Raw genomic sequence first — 21,157 nt, 5'->3', positions numbered from 1 at the left:
CTTGCTTTCTTTCCCTCTCTTCTTTCCTCACACTTATTTTGCTGCTTGTGCCTATTACACCCTCTCTCACCCTGTCATTTTGAGGTGGGAAGTTACTAAACAGTTACCTGTACCACTGCAATTTGTATTGGCAGATTGGTATCAAAGTAAATATCAGGCAAATTGTCATCTTAAAACCAGTGTGATATATCCAGACATCGCCATACCGGCCACCTGCTCCCGGCAATACCAAAGGCAGCAAATAATGGGGACTGTTGGCCAGAGAGGACAGTGACACCGGGTTAACCCAAACACTGCTAGCCATAAAGACAGGCACACACGGGGTTAATCTCAACACCCCTAACACTTATTTGTCCAGTAACCATTGTATGTCGAAGGGCTATGCATGGTCTACTGAAGGGGTGGCCAACTCCAGTCCTCAAGGGCCACCAACAGGTTGGGTTTTAAGGCTATCCCTGCTTCAGCATAGGTGGCTCAATCTGAGCCACTGCTTGAGCCACCTGTGCTGAAGCAGGAATATCCCTAATACCTGGCCTGTTGGTGGCCCGTGGGCACTGGAATTGCCCCCACTCTGAATACTAAAGGCAGATACAAGAGCTTTAAAAATATATATTATAATGAAGATACATTTAAGAAGCTTTTGCTGTTTATGCCTGTTGGGTTTTCAACAAACATGGCTTATATATACTTCTACGGTAAATAGTTTTGAGGCTGTATCTTTGTATAGATTCAGTCGTAACCCCTTCTATGCCCCAGAAGCTTGCAGTTCCTGACGATGACGCTATATTAACGCTTGTTGCCTGATGGACCAGCAAAGCATTGCAGCCCGGGCCCCTGCTGACAGCAGTGAGAGTTAATCCCTGGTGTGCCATTCAGGCCAGAAAGACCTGATTTAATGATGTATGGCCAATAAGGGATTCATATAAACTACCTGCCTGAGTGTGGCGGGAGGCCTGCGAGAGACTGCAGGGCTGAGGTTATGAACGCCTCTGTTTAGTAAATCTTCCCCCCCTTTCGTCCCTTGCTGTCTCTCTTTTTTTTCTCTCTCTTCCATTCCACTTTCCGCCCCGTTTTTCAGCAAGGTTCAACCTTCTTTCTTTCTCTGTTTCAGATAGTTACAAACAAAAGCATAACTCAAAAACTGCCGACAAAGGTACTTCCATGTTATTGCCTCTCTCCTCTTCCTTCAGCCTTTCCTCACATAAATGTAACCATGCGCGTACGGCTATTAATGTCAGGGTATGTAGCTGTAGCTTTGATATCAAGGCATTACTCGGATTGGCTGCTGATTGTAAGTCTGGACTAGGTATATTGCGTTGCGGAAAGGCGCATGCAGCCGCTGTGGTTATAAAACGCTGAGCTAACCTCTTCACTGCAAGAGGATCATGAAATGCATCGTACAGTAATATCTGCTATCTCTGTCATGTATATTGATGTATATCTGTGCTGCATAGTGAGACACCAGCGTGTGGGGGGGGGGGGGGAGGGGGGTGTACAGTGTATCTGCCTTAGCCACTTATCTTAGTCTATTCCAGGGGCGCTCAACTACAGTCCTCAAGCTCCCCCAACAGGTCAGGTTTTCAGGATATCCCAGCTTCAGCACAGGTGGCTCAATTAGAGGTGCAGTCTTTGACTGAGCAGTCTATTCTCCTGAATTGGAGGGCTGCAGGGTACAGCATCTCTGCGATTGTATGTCAAGGTCTATTAAAAAATAAACATTAGTACATGGTTAAAAAGAAGTAGTCTATGTTTAGTTAATTGGAGATATCCCTATGAATTTGCACTCTAGATATTTATTTTATTAGATTATTCTGTCTTCACCCATGCATAGGATCAAGCCTAATAAATATGTTCTGAATATTGTATTGTACTAACCCCACATTTGCTTGTGGAATAAACTATATATGGCTGACCAATATGAGTATCCTTAACATAAATGTATATTTATCTTTAAATCAATTTTTCATAAGATGATGGAGAACTGATTTGATTGTAAAACCAATTCCGTTGTACAATTTGTCATAACATTTACACTAGAAAAGAGCCGTAGTTATTTGTCTTTCCATTTTGGCGCTGCATACATAGGATTTCCATCTATATGTTTGCCAGCGTTCCATTTTTCCCTAATTCTCTATACACGCGTGTCGGTATTGGGGTGATCATGATAGTAACGGGAAAGCATTTTCACGATCCTCATTGTGAAACATTGGTAGGTAAAAAAGCAGGTTGTTCAAAAACGTGTCATTTTCACGGCCCGTTGTAATCCCATTGCATTACAGACCCTACCAGCAGAGACGGGATTAAAGATTTCAGATGCTGCAACTCTCCGTTTACGTGAGAGGACAAAATCTACGCAGGATCTGGAGGAGAGTTCGACGAAATGTTTTAATGTTACCTTTTGTTCTAGTCTGCGGTAAGCGTTACAAGAACCGACCCGGCCTCAGCTACCACTACGCCCACACACATCTAGCCGATGAAGAAGGGGCGGAAAGCAGAGACCAAGAGATGCGGTCGCCAAGCTCACCTTCCGTCCTCAGACATGAAAACCAGAAACGTAAGTCCCACTTTATGACCGAGGATTTGTTTTTGTTCAGATTTGAACGACTGGTACCTGCAGCTTCACAAACCCCAAGAGATGTGTGTAAATATTTGCAAAGTATGGGGATTATAACCTTTTTAGTGGCCCACCCTCACTGAGGAGCAGTATCAGCCGAAAGTATAGACAAGAAGAAATCAGTCACATCACACAGCGGGAGGATAAGGCACTTTATTGCACTGGTACGGGAGCATGAGCATGCATCTCTAAACCAGCTTCCAACTAATCCCGGTGAATTTGCAAGTAATACATTGAAGTCACCTTATAATAAATAAAGAGCCAAAAAATACTAAATCAAAAATCCCATCCTGGCATATACAAATGAAGATTAGTTGGAGGATTTACATTTTAATTCATTGTTTTATCAGATGTTCATATTAAACATTAAAGGAAGGATATATATATATAATGATTTTTTTTTTTTTTTTACATATATTTTATTATTCATTTTGTATTGAATGCGATCTTATGTAGGAAGGGTTGTTTTTTAAGCAAATGTGCCAGTTTACATAGTTTATACTTCCTTCTCGATCAACATAACCGCATAAAAAGCCCAAAGACTGAAAGGACACCCTGAGTTCCTCAGGATCATATATATATATATATGTATACATTACCGCATAGCAGCAAAAAGGGAGACAGCACTCAGGTGAATGAAAATAAATGTATTAAATACAGCACATAACTCCAACGTTTCGATCCCACAGGGGGATCGAAACGTTGGAGTTATGTGCTGTATTTAATACATTTATTTTCATTCACCTGAGTGCTGTCTCCCTTTTTGCTGCTGTATGTATTTAATACATTTATTTTCATTCACCTGAGTGCTGTCTCCCTTTTTGCTGCTATGCGGTAATGTATACTTTTATTATTTATATGGGACATGCACCTATTCATTATTGAATTTCTATTGGAGTGCCAGTGATTTTTTATCATATATATATATATATATATATATATATATATATATATATATATATATATATATATATATATATAAAACACAACAGCGCAAACCTTAAATATAAAAATATGAATAAGACCCAGAAAAAAATATATAAATAAATTAAAACAATTAAGCAAACTTGATAGTCCAGGTAATATTCCAAGCTTCAAACCAGGGAGAAGCTAATAACCAATTGTTATAGCGGAGGGCATCCGAATCCAAAGGAGGAATCACTAATATGGAGCTCTCACCAGAGCCCAGTGCAGTCTATAGGTTACAATGGTAACAATCAGAAGCTAGAGATTTAAAAAAAATAAGGATGTGTGGCGAGCACGCGCATTTTAGGGAAACTTCTTTGTCTTTTGTCACTGTTTTGTCACAGAAATTGTATTTATGATGGTGATGTTTTTAATTATAATTCAAAACATAATTTCAGTGCCAAAACGCAAAGAAGTTTGCCTTAGAACGCGTGTTTTGGCTGTTTGCACTTCTATAATTATAATAACTGTGAATTCCTTGTGTCAATGTGTGTGTGTGTGTCAGTCTGTCAGTCTGTGTGTGCGGCAGTCTGTGTGTGCGGCAGTCTGTGTGTGCGGCAGTCTGTGTGTGCGGCAGTCTGTGTGTGCGGCAGTCTGTGTGTGCGGCAGTCTGTGTGTGCGGCAGTCTGTGTGTGCGGCAGTCTGTGTGTGCGGCAGTCTGTGTGTGCGTCAGTCTATCTGTGTGTGCGTCCGTCTATCTGTGTGTGCGTCCGTCTATCTGTGTGTGCGTCCGTGTCAATCAGTGTGTGTGTGTCTGTGTGTGTCTGTGTGTGTGTGGTCTCCGTGTCCTGGTGCGCCGGTACCCGAGTGCAGGAGGCACCGAAAGCCGAGATCAGACAGTGTGTTTGTGCGCGCGGGCAACGTGCGACAGCGCGCCTCTTACTACTGTGATGTCACTCGCGTTACGGTTTTTCGTTACAACGCAAGGAGTTTTTCACATGAAAACCCTGTCGGCGCCAGAAAAGAAGTTTCACTTCAATAAAGTTAAAGAGCAGACCACGCTCAGGATGCAAAATACGAATATTACAGGAATTTAACGTATTTAAACTTCTGCAGGCGATTGCTTTTCCAAGCATCCTGGCCTCCAGTCTGAGGTCATTCCCACAGCAGCCGTGACTCTTAATTGACTGGTTACGATGGAAATATATTCCTAGCACAACTGCACTACCAAGCACTCCCTCTCCCTTGCATTTCATTTGAAATAACCACCTTGCCCACCCCGCCTAAAGCAGAAGTACCCTGCGTCCCTTATGTAAGGGATGGATGGGCAGCAGTACCCTGCGTCCCTTATGTAAGGGATGGATGGGCAGCAGTGCCCTGCGTCCCTTATGTAAGAAATGGATGGGCAGCAGTGCCCTGCGTCCCTTATGTAAGAGATGGATGGGCAGCAGTGCCCTGCGTCCCTTATGTAAGGGATGGATGGGCAGCAGTGCCCTGCGTCCCTTATGTAAGGGATGGATGGGCAGCAGTACCCTGCATCCCTTATGTATGGGCAGCAGTACCCTGCGTCCCTTATGTAAGGGATGGATGGGCAGCAGAACCATGCGTCCTTTATGTAAGGGATGGATGGGCACCAGAACCATGCGTCCCTTATGTAAGGGATGGATGGGCAGCAGTACCCTGCGTCCCTTATGTAAGGGATGGATGGGCAGCAGTACCATGCGTCCCTTATGTAAGGGATGGATGGGCAGCAGAACCATGCGTCCCTTATGTAAGGGATGGATGGGCAGCAGTACCATGTGTCCCTTATGTAAGGGATGGATGGGCAGCAGAACCATGCGTCCCTTATGTAAGGGATGGATGGGCAGCAGTACCATGCGTCCCTTATGTAAGGGATGGATGGGCAGCAGTACCATGCGTCCCTTATGTAAGAGATGGATGGGCAGCAGTGCCCTGCGTCCCTTATGTAAGGGATGGATGGGCAGCAGAACCATGCGTCCCTTATGTAAGGGATGGATGGGCAGCGGTACCCTGCGTCCCTTATGTAAGGGATGGATGGGCAGCAGAACCATGCGTCCCTTATGTAAGGGATGGATGGGCAGCGGTACCCTGCGTCCCTTATGTAAGAGATGGATGGGCAGCAGAACCATGCGTCCCTTATGTAAGGGATGGATGGGCAGCAGTACCCTGCGTCCCTTATGTAAGGGATGGATGGGCAGCAGTACCCTGCGTCCCTTATGTAAGGGATGGATGGGCAGCAGTACCCTGCGTCCCTTATGTAAGGGATGCATGGGCAGCAGTACCCTGCCTCCCTTATGTAAGGGATGGATGGGCAGCAGAACCCTGCGTCCCTTATGTAAGGGATGGATGGGCAGCAGAACCCTGCGTCCCTTATGTATGGGATGGATGGGCAGCAGAACCATGCGTCCCTTATGTAAGGGATGGATGGGCAGCAGTACCCTGCGTCCCTTATGTAAGGGATGGATGGGCAGCAGAACCCTGCGTCCCTTATGTATGGGATGGATGGGCAGCAGAACCCTGCGTCCCTTATGTAAGGGATGGATGGGCAGCAGAACCATGCGTCCCTTATGTAAGGGATGGATGGGCAGCAGTACCATGCGTCCCTTATGTAAGAGATGGATGGGCAGCAGTACCCTGCGTCCCTTATGTAAGGGATGGATGGGCAGCAGTACCATGCGTCCCTTATGTAAGAGATGGATGGGCAGCAGTACCCTGCGTCCCTTATGTAAGGGATGGATGGGCAGCAGTGCCCTGCGTCCCTTATGTAAGGGATGGATGGGCAGCAGAACCCTGCGTCCCTTATGTAAGGGATGGATGGGCAGCAGAACCCTGCGTCCCTTATGTATGGGATGGATGGGCAGCAGAACCATGCGTCCCTTATGTAAGGGATGGATGGGCAGCAGTACCCTGCGTCCCTTATGTAAGGGATGGATGGGCAGCAGTACCCTGCGTCCCTTATGTAAGGGATGGATGGGCAGCAGTACCCTGCGTCCCTTATGTAAGGGATGGATGGGCAGCAGTACCCTGCGTCCCTTATGTAAGGAATGGATGGGCAGCAGTACCCTGCCTCCCTTATGTAAGGGATGGATGGGCAGCAGTACCCTGCGTTCCTTATGTAAGGGATGGATGGGCAGCAGTACCCTGCGTCCCTTATGTAAGAGATGGATGGGCAGCAGTACCCTGCGTCCCTTATGTAAGGGATGGATGGGCAGCAGTACCATGCGTCCCTTATGTAAGAGATGGATGGGCAGCAGTACCCTGCGTCCCTTATGTAAGGGATGGATGGGCAGCAGTGCCCTGCGTCCCTTATGTAAGGGATGGATGGGCAGCAGAACCCTGCGTCCCTTATGTAAGGGATGGATGGGCAGCAGAACCCTGCGTCCCTTATGTATGGGATGGATGGGCAGCAGAACCATGCGTCCCTTATGTAAGGGATGGATGGGCAGCAGTACCCTGCGTCCCTTATGTAAGGGATGGATGGGCAGCAGTACCCTGCGTCCCTTATGTAAGGGATGGATGGGCAGCAGTACCCTGCGTCCCTTATGTAAGGGATGGATGGGCAGCAGTACCCTGCGTCCCTTATGTAAGGAATGGATGGGCAGCAGTACCCTGCCTCCCTTATGTAAGGGATGGATGGGCAGCAGTACCCTGCGTTCCTTATGTAAGGGATGGATGGGCAGCAGTACCCTGCGTCCCTTATGTAAGGGATGGATGGGCAGCAGTACCCTGCGTCCCTTATGTAAGGGATGGATGGGCAGCAGAACCCTGCATTCCTTATGTATGGGATGGATGGGCAGCAGAACCCTGCATTCCTTATGTAAGGGATGGATGGGCAGCAGTGCCCTGCGTCCCTTATGTAAGAGATGGATGGGCAGCAGTACCCTGCGTCCCTTATGTAAGAGATGGATGGGCAGCAGTACCCTGCGTCCCTTATGTAAGGGATGGATGGGCAGCAGAACCCTGCGTCCCTTATGTAAGAGATGGATGGGCAGCAGTACCCTGCGTCCCTTATGTAAGGGATGGATGGCAGGTAGGGGCCTTTTTTTCCAGATCAGTGCTTTTTAAATGCAATGGAAAGGAGAGGATGTGTTCTCCTCCGTTACACACAATGTGGAACTAAATGCCACAACTAGTGCCAGAGTATCAATACATTTCCTTTTATATAACTGAGAGTGACACAGGGGAACCATGTGGGTAGACCCTTTGAGTCACGTCGTTAAGTCTAAATAGCTGTGCACAATTCCACATTGTATTTGATTGAATGATTGTTACATGAGGACTGTGTCCCTTATTTGAATGTATCCTCTGGCTGCCGTTATAGCAAGTGGCATGGTAAGAGAATTATACGACCGTAATAATTAACTGGAATATTTGGCTCCCACCAATAGAGTTGTACAAGTTGTATTTCTGCACATCCTGTTTGGAATATGCCATATTCCAATTACTTTATATAGCTAAATGAGGGGTCTGATTAGAGTTGCTCAGTACTGAGCAAACAATAGCAGGAAAGCTCTAGACACCTCAAGAGAAAGTGTCAACTCAAGAACGTGGCTGTGCCTCTCCGCTTCATGGAAAACATCACATAAAAACCTCGGGTTCTTATTGAGGAAGTCACAAAATCGTCTTCTTTTTATCGAAATGTGACGGTGTGGAATTCTTATTTTGGCTTTTTTTTAGGAAATGTGTTCAACGCAAGACTGAGTCGTTGACTGAGCCATCTGTGCTGAAGCAGGGACATCCTGAAAACCTGACCTGTTGGGGGGTCTTGAGGACGGGAGTTGAGAACCAATGGAATAAAAAATTAATATATCCACCCATAAATACATTCAAGAATATAATTAGATCTGCATTTCATTACATTTTATACATAGTGTAAACTGGAATAAGTTGCCTCATCAGTTACTTTAGAAAATGATTCATGTTCAAAATGTTTGGCGTTTCTGCTCTGATGTTATGTTTGAACATCATTTATGGATACTGATATTAATTGGCAGGGAAAGGGAAATATAATATAATGTCATTACTTTACATGCTATTAGAGAGGGTTGGGGTCCATTACAATGCATCTGATCTCAGATGCGCTATTAGAGAGGGTTGGGGTTCCTTACAATATATCTGATCTCAGACGTGCTATTAGAGATGGTCGGGGTTCCTTACAATGCATCTGATCGCAGACATGCTATTAGAGATGGTTGGGGTTCCTTACAATGTATCTGATCTCAGACATGCTATTAGTGTGTTGGGGGTTCCACAGACTTTCACAATATAATTATAGGGTTCCTTAACAACGAAGAAGTTGAAAACGACTGGCCTAGATGTTTTATCTGTACATTTTCAGCTTTAAAACCACACTTTAAATTGTCCTGATGCAGACTCTGTTTTGTACTGTCCTTGGTGGTTGCAAATCCACCCACTTCTATCTAAGAACGGAGTCTCTCCTCATAGAAGGCGGCTGGTTTTCTATTAGTGTTTTGTAAAGTCACAAAATATCGGGAGTAGGCAAAGGGATTAATGTTTGCAAATTTATAGCAGAGAACAAAAGACAAAGTTGTATGGTGGTGAGCTCACAACAAACCATGCTCTTTAGTCATCTTAAAACCTGTATTATCAATAGCATTGCAATACAGACCCATCAAAGTGAGGTGCTGGCTGCTCTGAAACCAGGTACCTTTATCTGGTAGATCAGCAGTAAGATTACAAAGCAGGGGTGCAGGGATCGAGCACGTAACCTTACAAGTGCTACTCTTAGCCCAAAACTGTGTAAACAACAAGTACTCACAGTGGAGTACCTATTCAAAATAAATAAGTGAAAGTGTATATTACAAAGGGACTATCCCAAGCAATTAACACAACTGTATTTCACATTCTAAGTGATGGAAAAGTGCACAATGTGGTAATAAAGAATATGTAACAAATAGAAAGTAGAATACTGGTTGCTGCTGAAACCTTTAAATGAATTGTTCCACCAATTCTTCACGTCCAAAACACGAAGAAGATCAACAGCGTCCGTCTCCCCAGAATCACGGATACTTCTAAGGCTGCAGCCATGGAGCGAGTGGCGGCACGCACTGCTCTAATACAATGCAGGGGACCTATGGGGCCGGCCATAGTGCGCGCAAGGAAGCACGGCAGCCTCGTGACGTCACGGAAACGGCTCCCCGTGACATCCACAGATTGCTCGGCCAACCGGCGCGCGCGAGACGCCATGCGCTGTGGCGCCCCGCGTGCCCACTTTATCCGAGGCCGTATCATGTTGTGGGTTTCCATTCTTTAAACAGAGGAAACCCTGCATGGGACGGGCGTGCGCGCTCATACTCTACTGCTTTATATTGCGACAATGCTCTTTCTGTTCGGGTGCATTTCTTTCCTCGAAGTAAAGCCTCCAGCTATACTGAAACTGAACATGTCACAGCCAGCGATGCTAATTGCCAGTTAGATTGCTCAGCCTTGTGTGCAGTGCTTCACATTCACATGAAAGGGTTTCTGCACTTACACAACTGGAACATTTCTTTTATTTTTTTTAATCAGAGATTTCTTCCTTTACAATGTCATAGCTTTATCACTTTAATAGGTGAACTACATCTTATATTTCCTTACCTAGTGGCAGAATTTATTCTAGCCAATATTTCATTGCGTTGGTTTTAATGGTATGGCAATTATATTGCCCAGAATCTAATTGTTACTGTGTGTGTGTGTGTGTTAGTACAGCTGCGTTCATCTCGGCAGTGCACTTCAGGTCTGTACCGCAGTGTAGGGGTTAAAGCATGTACCCTCCCACCCCCCTACGTTTGCTTAGATGGCAGCGGCAGTATAATCCCATACGGGTAACTTCTGGGTGTTGTGCAAAGTCTCTATATTTCGCCTTGTGTCGCTGCACCGATCCTGTTGCTGGTGGTTCGGAATGGCTGCCTGGAACAGTTTGCACGCCGACAAAATAATGACAGGTGGCAAGAACCACGGGTGCTGGTTGCCATGACAGCATGCCCGACTAGTGGCGGCTGGGGGCCTATCATGCGAGGAGGAAAATCAGCAGGATACCTCCTAGGCACAAATTGGACACCATGCAATCCATAGGCAGCATGGCTAGCAATGCATAATACATTGAGACATCTCTTAGGGCTTATCCTGTCATCCTACAGAATCTACATACCACACAAACCACTCCGAGCCATAGATGTGGAGAATGGTGCAACATATGTGGGCTGCAGAAAAACGGGGATTGTGGTTTCTTTGTCTGCATGTATATGTGTCATGTGTAAAAAAAAAGATTTAGGAGGGTAGAAGATGCATTTCATGTTTTGTGAGGAGATATTTTGACTCCAGAAAATGAAGAAACTGCATGGTATAATGATGCAAAGTATTGTTATATACCGGCACAATCCCAAATATTCTTTTTAGAAAAAAAAAAATCAACTTAAAAGCTTAAGCTGTAGACCATAACAATGCATTAAAGGCTAAGTTTGTGTAATGAGCTCACTAGTCTCTGGGCTGTAGTAAAAAAGCAACACGAAAAGTGCTTTCTTAAGGGGAAGGTTTCTAGATTTTCATTTTGGGATAGTTGGGATCGGGCAGATAAGCGAGTCATTTTAAATGCGTTGCAGGCCCCTCCAGCACTGACATAGACACAGAGCACAGCAGTTGGCAGGTAAATGATAATAATATTAATAGCATGTTTTTGTATAGCGCTGCTTGTTTTACGCAGCGCTTTACAGAGACATTTTGCAGGCACAAGTCCCTGCCCCATGGAGCTTACAATCTATGTTTTTGGTGCCTGATGCACAGGGAGATAAAGTGACTTGCCCAAGGTCACAAGGAGCCGACACCGGAAATTGAACCAGGTTCCCCTGCTTCAAATGTTCTGTAGCTGTGCAAATATACTAGTTAAGTTTAACCACTCACTTTAGCTTAGAACGTTTGTTGGCCTTTTTATTGTCCATTGGTTTCCCGAATACGTACGTGTGGGCCCTTTAAATTGTTGTTTACAATAATTTGTATAAAAAAATAGTGCCTACTGTAATCAGATTTTGTACTAAAGTAGATTTAAATATACTACAAGCAGAATAAATGCATCCAATTTTTCAGCCATAGAACTGGATCTACAGGGAAAACGGGACTGTTTCTTGTGTAAGGACATTACTGGTTTAATGACCAGTTTGTTTTAGTTGTATTTGATTTATCAAAAATTAATACATTTTTGTCCACACACAATTACCTCACTTGTTTTTAGCTGGCTTGGCATAATTGCAGTTTAAAGATAAGTAGGTGTTAATAGTCACTATTATACATCTTCTCGTTCATCCAGCTCGCAAAGGATCAGATGGTGCTATAATTTCTAATAACTACTGTGACTTCTGCCTTGGGGACTCTAACATGAACAAAAAGAGTGGCCATTCGGAGGAGCTTGTGTCCTGCGCAGATTGCGGACGCTCTGGTAAGTCATTCCTCTTTCTGCTCTCTGCTTCTGTTCACACCTGTGAGTTCCTCCTGCTGCTCTCTGCTTCTGTTCACACCTGTGAGTTCCTCCTGCTGCTCTCTGCTTCTGTTCACACCTGTGAGTTCCTCCTGCTGATCTCTGCTTCTGTTCACACCTGTGAGTTCCTCTTGCTGGTCTCTGCTTCTGTCCTGTTCACACCTGTGAGTTCCTCCTGCTGCTCTCTGCTTCTGTTCACACCTGTGTGTTCCTCCTGCTGCTCTCTGCTTCTGTTCACACCTGTGAGTTCCTCTTGCTGCTCTCTGCTTCTGTTCACACCTGTGAGTTCCTCTTGCTGCTCTCTGCTTCTGTTCACACCTGTGAGTTCCTCTTGCAGCTTTCTGATTCTGTCATGTTCACACCCGTGAGTTCCTCCTGCTGCTCTCTGCTTCTGTCCTGTTCACACCTGTGAGTTCCTCCTGCGGCTCTCTTCACACCTGTGAGTTCCTCTTGCTGCTCTCTGCTTCTGTTCACATCTGTGAGATCCTCCTGCTGCTCTCTGCTTCTGTTCACACCTGTGAGTTCCTCCTGCTGCTCTCTGCTTCTGTTCACACCTGTGAGTTCCTCCTGCTGCTCTCTGCTTCTGTTCACACCTGTGCGTTCCTCCTGCTGCTCTCTGCTTCTGTCCACACCTGTGAGTTCCTCCTGCTGCTCTCTGCTTCGGTTCTGTTCACACCTGTGAGTTCCTCTTGCTGCTCACACCTGTGAGTTCCTCCTGCTGCTCTCTGCTTCTGTTCTCTTCACACCTGTGAGTTCCTCTTGCTGCACACACCTGTGAGTTCCTCTTGCTGCTCACACCTGTGAGTTCCTCTTGCTGCTCTCTGCCTCTGTTCTCTTCACACCTGTGAGTTCCTCTTGCTGCTCACACCTGTGAGTTCCTCTTGCTGCTCACCCCTGTGAGTTCCTCTTGCTGCCTGCATTTTTGCTTGTTTTTGAATCCCAGTAATTATAAATAACAGCACGATACTGATTTTACAACTTGGAAGATAACTTTTGTCCCTCTGCTGTCGTGCAATTCTACAGGTACCTATAACAGGGGCAGTAATAAACAGTGAATGTTTGACACTTAACAGGATTGTTTAGACTTTTCAAATTAAAACCCTTTTTTAAACTATATTTCTAATAGCAGTATTGGTCAGGTAGTGATACTGTTTAATAGACGAACATGAGAGTTCTCTTTAGAAAGCTCGGATATGTAACTACATCCGAAGAGTTGTCATGTTGGTCCATTGAAGAGTTTATTGACCATCAAAAACATATCTTTTGAAATAATCACTTTACAAGGTGGATGGATTTGAATAACCAATTCAAAGGTAAGTACAGTGTGCGGGGCAGTATTTACCAAACGAACTGTAGGTTAGTAAGCGAAAGCGCTCCTCTTTCATGGACTATTTTACATAGTAATCTTTGTGCTGTTGCAACCTGTATTCCCCAATTCTCTCGGACGCTGTAATTCTGAGGTTGTAAGTACATTGAATCATTTTTATTTAATGTAATCTTTTAAAGTTGCATTCACACTAGTTACATAGTTAAAATAGAGATGAGTAAGAATATTGTTGTATTCTCTTAACTCAGAGGCGGCCAACTCCAGTCCTCAGGAGGTACCAACCTGGTCAGGTTTCCAGGATATATCCCAGCTTCAGCACAGGTGGCTGTCTTTGCCTGAGCCACTGATTGAGCCACATGTGCTGAAGCAGGGATATCCTGGAAACCTGACCTGTTGGTAGCTCTAGAGGACTGGTTTTCGCCAACCCCTGCTCGGTAACTGTAGAATGCACTTCTATTAATGATGATATTTTGCACATTCACAATCTACTTTATTTTTAAAAGCTTTCACTATTATTTTCTGTAAAGACGATGTAGCCCACAGCCGTGCTCTGACATAAGCAATCAGGGACAGATTTCTACCATCACGCAGGCTGTGGCCTGTTTAATAAGGGAAGCCCATTGTGTCTGCTCCTGTCCATGTAAATCGAAGACACCTGTTGACCGTGTTTCTGGAGATTTCATGCAGATCAATTAGACAGTGAGGCTCAGGACACGGTATATTGTTTTTTACTCAGGGAAATGAGAGAAATCACTGCCCAGAACCAAGAAATTGATATATGCCATTATATCAAATTTCTCATACTAAGTCTCTAATTCTTCCTACTCGTCTATAGAGCTAATCCTTAAATCACTCATTTATATTAGTGGGACAAATAGGCACTGACTCCATGTTTAGAATTGCATTATTATTGCTTATTTATAAAGCACCAACGTATTGCATAGGCATTTTTCCCTTCATATAGTCTAGAAATTTTTTGTGAACCGCGATAACGATTGGTGCCTCCACACTAATCTGTTTGTTGCTGCTCAATGTTTTGTAATTTACACAATCAGTAGACAGAGGAGACAGATGTGCAGGCATCACCTGAGGGAGCCACAGATGTGCAGGCATCACTTGAGGGAGCCACAGATGTGCAGGCATCACCACAGGGAGCCACAGATGTGCAGGCATGACCTGAGGGAGCCACAGATGTGCAGGCATGACCTGAGGGAGTCACAGATGTGCAGGCATGACCTGAGGGAGCCACAGATGTGCAGGCATGACCTGAGGGAGCCACAGATGTGCAGGCATGACCTGAGGGAGCCACCGAGACATACAGATATAATTAATCAACCACAGAAAATAAATACACTCTAGTAAATATTGGGCACTCAAACAAAATATGTACAGTACGTACTGTAGTCCATTCACTACAAAACCATGACTTCTTTTAAAGAGATGCAAACAGATATACATAGCCTGGAGTGCAGAAGGCATACACATCCTTTATACGTTCAATGTGATCATTGGGATTCATTATAAAGGTGTTTGTAGGAGTGAATGCACCTTTAAAAGACCATTGGCCAGAGTTACTAAGCGGTGCTAAGTCAATAGACACCTTTATAGCTCTGTAAAACACAATTGTGGGGCTTCAGCTAATAACCCCCTAACACAACTAGGATATATGATATAGTGTGCAGCTGTTTGGTTGCATGCAGCACTGACCCTGTTTGTTGCTGTGCTTCGTGCCTTTGGCTTGGCTGTGATCCTCTCGCTTTCCACTGAATGAGGTTTAATGTCATTGTCTGTGCATGGACCGGAGTGCACGGGTGGCCAATATAGCAACATCATGTACTGTAGCAATAGAGCACAGCAGTGTAATGTCCAGGAGAAGGCCACAAACAAAAGTATTATGGCTGCTTACGAGTTCCATTAGCAAAAATGCCACATATTGCCAACCTGCCTTTTTAAAGAAGCAAACAAACACGATAACCCTTTTGCTGCCACTTTTTGTAGCTGGAAAATGTAGTTTAACTACAGATTTGAATGCTTCTATTTTGTGTTGTTGTTATTATTCTGATTATGATATTATTCCTTCTGTTTGGGTGGTGTGGGTGTTGCTAGCTTGTTGCATTGATAACTGAATGTCTGTTGCTTAACCCTTGTGCTGATATATTCATCATACATGTCAGCTCATTTGGGAAGAGAAGGCAGGAAGGCGGAGAGGCACAGCGCGGAGGACTTGTTCGGTTCCACGTCGGAAAGCGACGCATCCACGTTTCATGGCTTTGACGAGGATGATTGGGTGGAGCCTTCCTCAAACCGAGCCGCGTTCTCCCCCACAGCAGAGGACCGGGGAGACTGCTAAAGGAAATTATCTGGGTCACTCCCTTCTCCTTCCAATTATAACCCTTACTTTTATTTTAATTTTATTTTTATTTTTTTGCTTTTGTTCTTACATTTTTTTTTTTCTTTTGCATTTTCAAAGCACAACCGTATCCAAACCGGACATTTCTGAACATATGGAAAGTTTTGTGAGCTCTTTTTAATGGTAAACTGTGGAATTTTTTTTTGGCTTCTTTTTAATTTTTTTTTTTTTTTTTTTAAAGAAATATAAACTTTTTGGCAATGGGCAAAGCTGATGTCCCCAATATTAACCAGCAAACGTGAGGCTGGTTCTATAGCCACTATTGATTTATATTTGAATGCCTTTAATAGTGGTATTTACATGTCTAACAGAATAAAAAAAAATTAGAAATGCCGTAAAACACTGGAAGTCTACTTAATATTCAGGCCGCAACCCTGATTACCTCAGTGACAGAAGACTTTTGTAAATGTGATGGCTTCTGCATTAAATCGGATTTTGCACATAGCTTGGCATTTTTCACCCCCTTCTGTGTCTGACTGCAAAGAAGGACCCTGATGTGCGAGGAGCGAGTTCCTCCTTATTTCCTCCACCTGATTTTCTGCATAAGGTCAGAAGTTCTAGAGCTAGAGAACAAGTCAAAACTCTGGGAAATAAAGAGCAAATAGGATGAAATACCTCAGTCTTGTTTTCCCCGCTACACCTGTTTATATAATGCTATTTTTTTTTTTTTTTGTGGCTCAAAGACTTTCTCCAATGTCTAAGACACCTTTTTTGTCTCCTTATTTAATACCACCTACTAGAAGATACCAAAGCAGTACCCATTATTGGTCCACAGGGCAATGGAAATGAGACCAAACAATCTTCTGTCCTGCTGAGCTGAAATCAAACTGAACCGCAGCAGGATTGTAAAGGTACGGCACAACATGTTATTCCCATCATGCTGCTCGGGGTACGTCGCAGTCTCCTCAGTTACTGAAGGGTTTCATTAAACATCTTTTTATTTATTTTTTACACACTTATCTCATTTAAAACTGATAAAGCTTAAAATAAAGTAGGAAACATTTGTATGCCTATTAAAGTCTCAGAACGGAAATGGGTAGAAAAGCTGCTTGTGAATAAACTCTGCATTAAGTGGTTTAACGTCACACCCTCTGCCTGCTCACTCTGCATTGTTAGCCATTTTTTGCTCTTGTTCGTGTCTGTTTCCCTCTGGTCACTGGCTAAACTTGGCATTATTTCAGGCAAGCACCTCACTGAGAAGAGATTGTTTTACAGGAGGGCATTTGACCAAATGTAATCTTTAGACAAATTAAACACTCTCAAACGTTGATATTTGAGTTTTAAATGCATGTGGCTATTTAGTGGCATGGGGGGTCAGATGGTTGAGTGGCTGGACAGTAAGAAATAGTCTAATCTACTGCATGTGTGCTACTAGATGCGGTAGTGACTATCAAATGCCTCCTACTGCCTATGTGGAATAATCAGGCTAACTTATGTAAATCCAAAGAAGTCCGGTTTCAACCAACAACCTATTCAGAGTGACTTTGTGAGGCATTGGCAAGGTTATAGCATCTAAACTCCCACTCCAGTTATTTTCTCTTAAAAACGAGGTTATGTCCTGTGTAAAACATATCATGCACATTAAATATAAAATACAATGGCTGAGATCTCTTTGATTTGTCATGTCATGTCAGTGACACTGGAACGATCTGTATGTTACATAGTTACATAGTTGATGAGGTTGAAAAAAGACACATGTCCATTAAGTTCAACCTATGCTAAATTTCGACAGATACTTTATACTATATTTGTATTTACAGTATTTTGATCCAGAGGAAGGCAAACCAAAAAAAACAGTGACACATCATCTAATGCTGTCTCATACGGGGGAAAAAAAAATCCTTCCTGACTCCAAATAATGGCAGTCGGATTTCTATGTTTACTTATTTGGTATATCCCTGTATACCTTTCCTTTCTAAAAAGATGTCCAACCTTTTTTGAACATATCTATTGTATCTGCCATCAGTCTCTCTGGATAAGGAATTCCACATTGTAACTGTCATTACTCTAAAGAACCCTTTCCTTTGTTGCTAAGGAAATTGCCTTTCCTCTGACCTTAATGGATGTCCCTATGTCATTTTGTACTATCCTTGGGATGAATAGTTCTTTTGAAAGTGCCTTGTATTGGGCTTCAATATATATGTATATAGTTATCATATCCCCTCTTAAAAGCCTCTTTTCTAATGTAAACGCATCTAAATTATGTACTCATAAAAGTCAGATTTTTCTTCCCCTTTTTTAATTTAGTGTATCTTTTCTACACTTCCAGTTCCATAATGTATTTTTTATGGCGTGGTACCTAAAACTGTACTTTATATTAAAGGTGTGGTCTTACTAATGCTTCATAGAGAGGCATAATTATGCATACTTCCCTTCCATCCATTTCCTGGTTAATGCAAGACAATATCTTATTTGCCTTTGCAGCTGCTGCATGGCATAGTGCACTATTGCTAATCCATCAAGGATTCGCCTCATTTTTCCTTATTTATTTTGTAAGTCAGCTGTTTGTTCTTGTTTCCCAAATGCATATCCTTACATTTATCTGTATTAAACCTCATCTGCCATTTACCTGCCCAAGTTTCCAGTCTCTTCAAGTCCTTCTGGAGAGAAAGGACAGACACCCTGCTCTGATTTTACTACCTTACGCAATTTAGTGTCATCATCAAAGATGGAGACTTTGCCCTTGCTGTCAACCTCAAGGTCATTAATAAACAAATTAAAAAGCAGGGGTCCCACTACCGATCGTTGAGCTACTTCATTCACATTTTTAGCCCAATCGGAAAAACTAACCTCTAATGTGGAACCGTATCAAAAGCCTTTGCAAAATCTAAGTAGACTACATCAATGACATTACCCTAGTCTAAATTCCTACTGACAACGTCAAAGAAACTAATAAGGTTAGTTTGGCATGATCTATCCTTCATAAATCCATGCCGACTATTACTAATAATTTTGTTATCCATGAAGTATTCCTGAATATTATCCCGTATTAAACCTTCAAGTAGCATCCCCACTATTGAAGTCAGGCTTACAGGTCTGTAATTCCCTGGTTGTGATCTAGTTCCCTTTTTAAATAAAGGCACCACATCTGCTTTACACCAATCTTGTGGTACTGAGCCTGTGGAAATGGAATATTAAATGTAATTTTTGGGCTATTACTGAACTCAACGCCTTAAGAACTCTTTGGTTCATGCCATCGGGGCCAGGTGCCTTATTTACTTTAATTTTATCAAGCCGCCTATGCACTTCTTCCTCAGTTAACCAATTGTTCGTTAATATAGAAGTTGTGGCTTGTCCCGCTGCTTTTTCCTTATCCCCAATAATTTGCCTGCCCATCTCACGCTGAAAATGTCCTATATTTTCTTTTCTAATCTTTTTGTTGTTAAGGTACTTAAAGAACTTTTTAGGGTTGATCTGACTATTGCAATCCTTTTTTCATTTTCAATTTTTCTTCTAACTTGATTGCCCTTTTGCAACTTTTGTTACATTCCTTATCATTTTGATATGATGCCTCCATCCCTTCTGACTTTAAGAATCGAAATGCCTGCCTCTTCTTTTCCATTTCCTCCCCAACCTGTTTATTTAGCCACATTGGTTTAGACATGTTTCTTTTATACTTATTACCCAAGGGTATACACGGATTGTGCTTTTCTAACCATGTTTTTAGACTGCCCATTTATCTTCCACATTTCTCCCTGCAAAAACGTCATCCCAAATTATTCCTTGTAGATTAGTCCTCATTTTATTAAAATCTGCCTTTCTAAAATGTAGTCTTTGTTGAACCCATATAATATATATATATATATATTTGATTTATTTCAAATGAGACCATGTTATGATCACTGTTAACAAATATTCAAGCCTGGGAACATTTGGGTATTACATTGTTATTACCAAATCCAGTATTGCCCCTCTCCTGGTTGGCTTCTCAATAATTTGAGTCATGTAATTGTCTTTTAGCACCCCCAAAAAAGGGTTTCCTTTAGTTGCAATGCTATTCTCATTGCTCCAGTCAGTCTGGATAATTAAAATCCCCCATTATGCAAACATGGCCTAGTTTTGATGCCTTCTCCATTTGCAAAAGTATTTTGGCTTCCTTAATCTCACAGATATTTGGTGGTTTATAGCATATCCGTACGAACATGTTCTTTATACTTTTACCTCTACTGCTAATTTCTATCCACAAGGTCTCTACATTTTCATCATTCCCTTCATAAACATCTTGCCTTGTAATAGGTGTTAAATCCGGCGAAACATATAAATCTACTTGGGCTTCTTGCATTCAAGGTATTCCCAGTCTGTGCTATAGTTATCTGCTCCTGCCTTTGTACTCCAATTGGATTTAGTCTGTAGAAGTGTACCATTCCCATCCATTCTGTCTACAGTAGTTCATTATCTGTGTCTAGGCTCTCGCTCCGATTGATGTCACTAACTAATGTTCTGGGTTCTGCCACTCCAGCAATAGTGCAAACCTTCCCCGTGCTGCTGTGTAAAGCTCCAGCAATAGTGCAAACCTTCCCCGTGCTGCTGTGTAAAGCTCCAGCAATAGTGCAAACCTTCTCTGTGCTGCTGTATAAAGCTCCAGCAATAGTGCAAACCTTCCCTGTGCTGCTGTGTAAAGCTCCAGCAATAGTGCAAACCTTCCCCGTGCTGCTGTGTAAAGCTCCAGCAATAGTGCAAACCGTTCCCGTGCTGCTGTGTAAAGCTCCAGCAATAGTGCAAACCTTCTCCGTGCTCTTGTGTAAAGCTCCAGCAATAGTGCAAACCTCCGTGCTGCTGTGTAAAGCTCCAGCAATAGTGCAAACCTTGTCCGTGCTCTTGTGTAAAGCTCCAGCAATAGTGCAAACCTTGTCCGTGCTCTTGTGTAAAGCTCCAGCAATAGTGCAAACCTTCTCTGTGCTGCTGTGTAAAGCTCGAGCAATAGTGCAAACCTTCTCCGTTCTGCTGTGTAAAGCTACAGCAATAGTGCAAACTTTCTCTGTGCTGCTGTGTAAAGCTCCAGCAATAGTGCAAACCTTCCCCGTGCTGCTGTGTAAAGCTCTTGGAGAGAGGAAAACTCTCAAAAGCTTGTCCTATGACATAAATTGTTAGTCCAAATAAAAAAGGTATCACCTAATACTGAAGAACTCATTTATTCTGCACTATATATATATATATATATATATATATATGTGTGTGTGTTATATGTTTGTAACATCGCCGGAAGAAGAGATCAGTGTATCTCGAAAGCTCGCACAAATAAAGCATTTCGTTAGCCACAGAACGGTATCATCTATTTATTTTTTGATTATTGAAGCTCGGCTAACACGGTACTGATACACATACACATATACACACACACATATATACATACCCACATATATACATACACACATATATACATACACACATATATACATACACACATAA

At 43.1% G+C, this 21,157-nt stretch overlaps 1 protein-coding gene across 11 annotated transcripts in view; it reads left to right on the top strand.

The window, feature by feature from the left end:
* The window catches only part of DPF3 (double PHD fingers 3), a 195,111-nt gene that overhangs the window by 155,186 nt on the left and 18,768 nt on the right, over positions 1–21,157 (top strand). For 5 of the 11 annotated variants that reach the window (XM_075614225.1, XM_075614226.1, XM_075614231.1 and 2 more), the window contains exons 7-9: positions 1,112–1,153; positions 2,408–2,554; positions 11,844–11,972. In XM_075614225.1, the coding sequence (XP_075470340.1) occupies positions 1,112–1,153; positions 2,408–2,554; positions 11,844–11,972 (318 nt within the window). Of the gene's footprint in view, positions 1–1,111; positions 1,154–2,407; positions 2,555–11,843; positions 11,973–15,512; positions 15,872–16,488; positions 16,600–21,157 lie in introns of those variants that run through there. The other 6 variants (XR_012803848.1, XM_075614230.1, XR_012803846.1 and 3 more) reach the window with 5 other exon arrangements.

This window comes from Ascaphus truei, chromosome 9 (assembly GCF_040206685.1).
Source record: "Ascaphus truei isolate aAscTru1 chromosome 9, aAscTru1.hap1, whole genome shotgun sequence".
NCBI lineage: Eukaryota > Metazoa > Chordata > Amphibia > Anura > Ascaphidae > Ascaphus > Ascaphus truei.
This window is presented reverse-complemented; position numbering and strand designations above follow the sequence as displayed.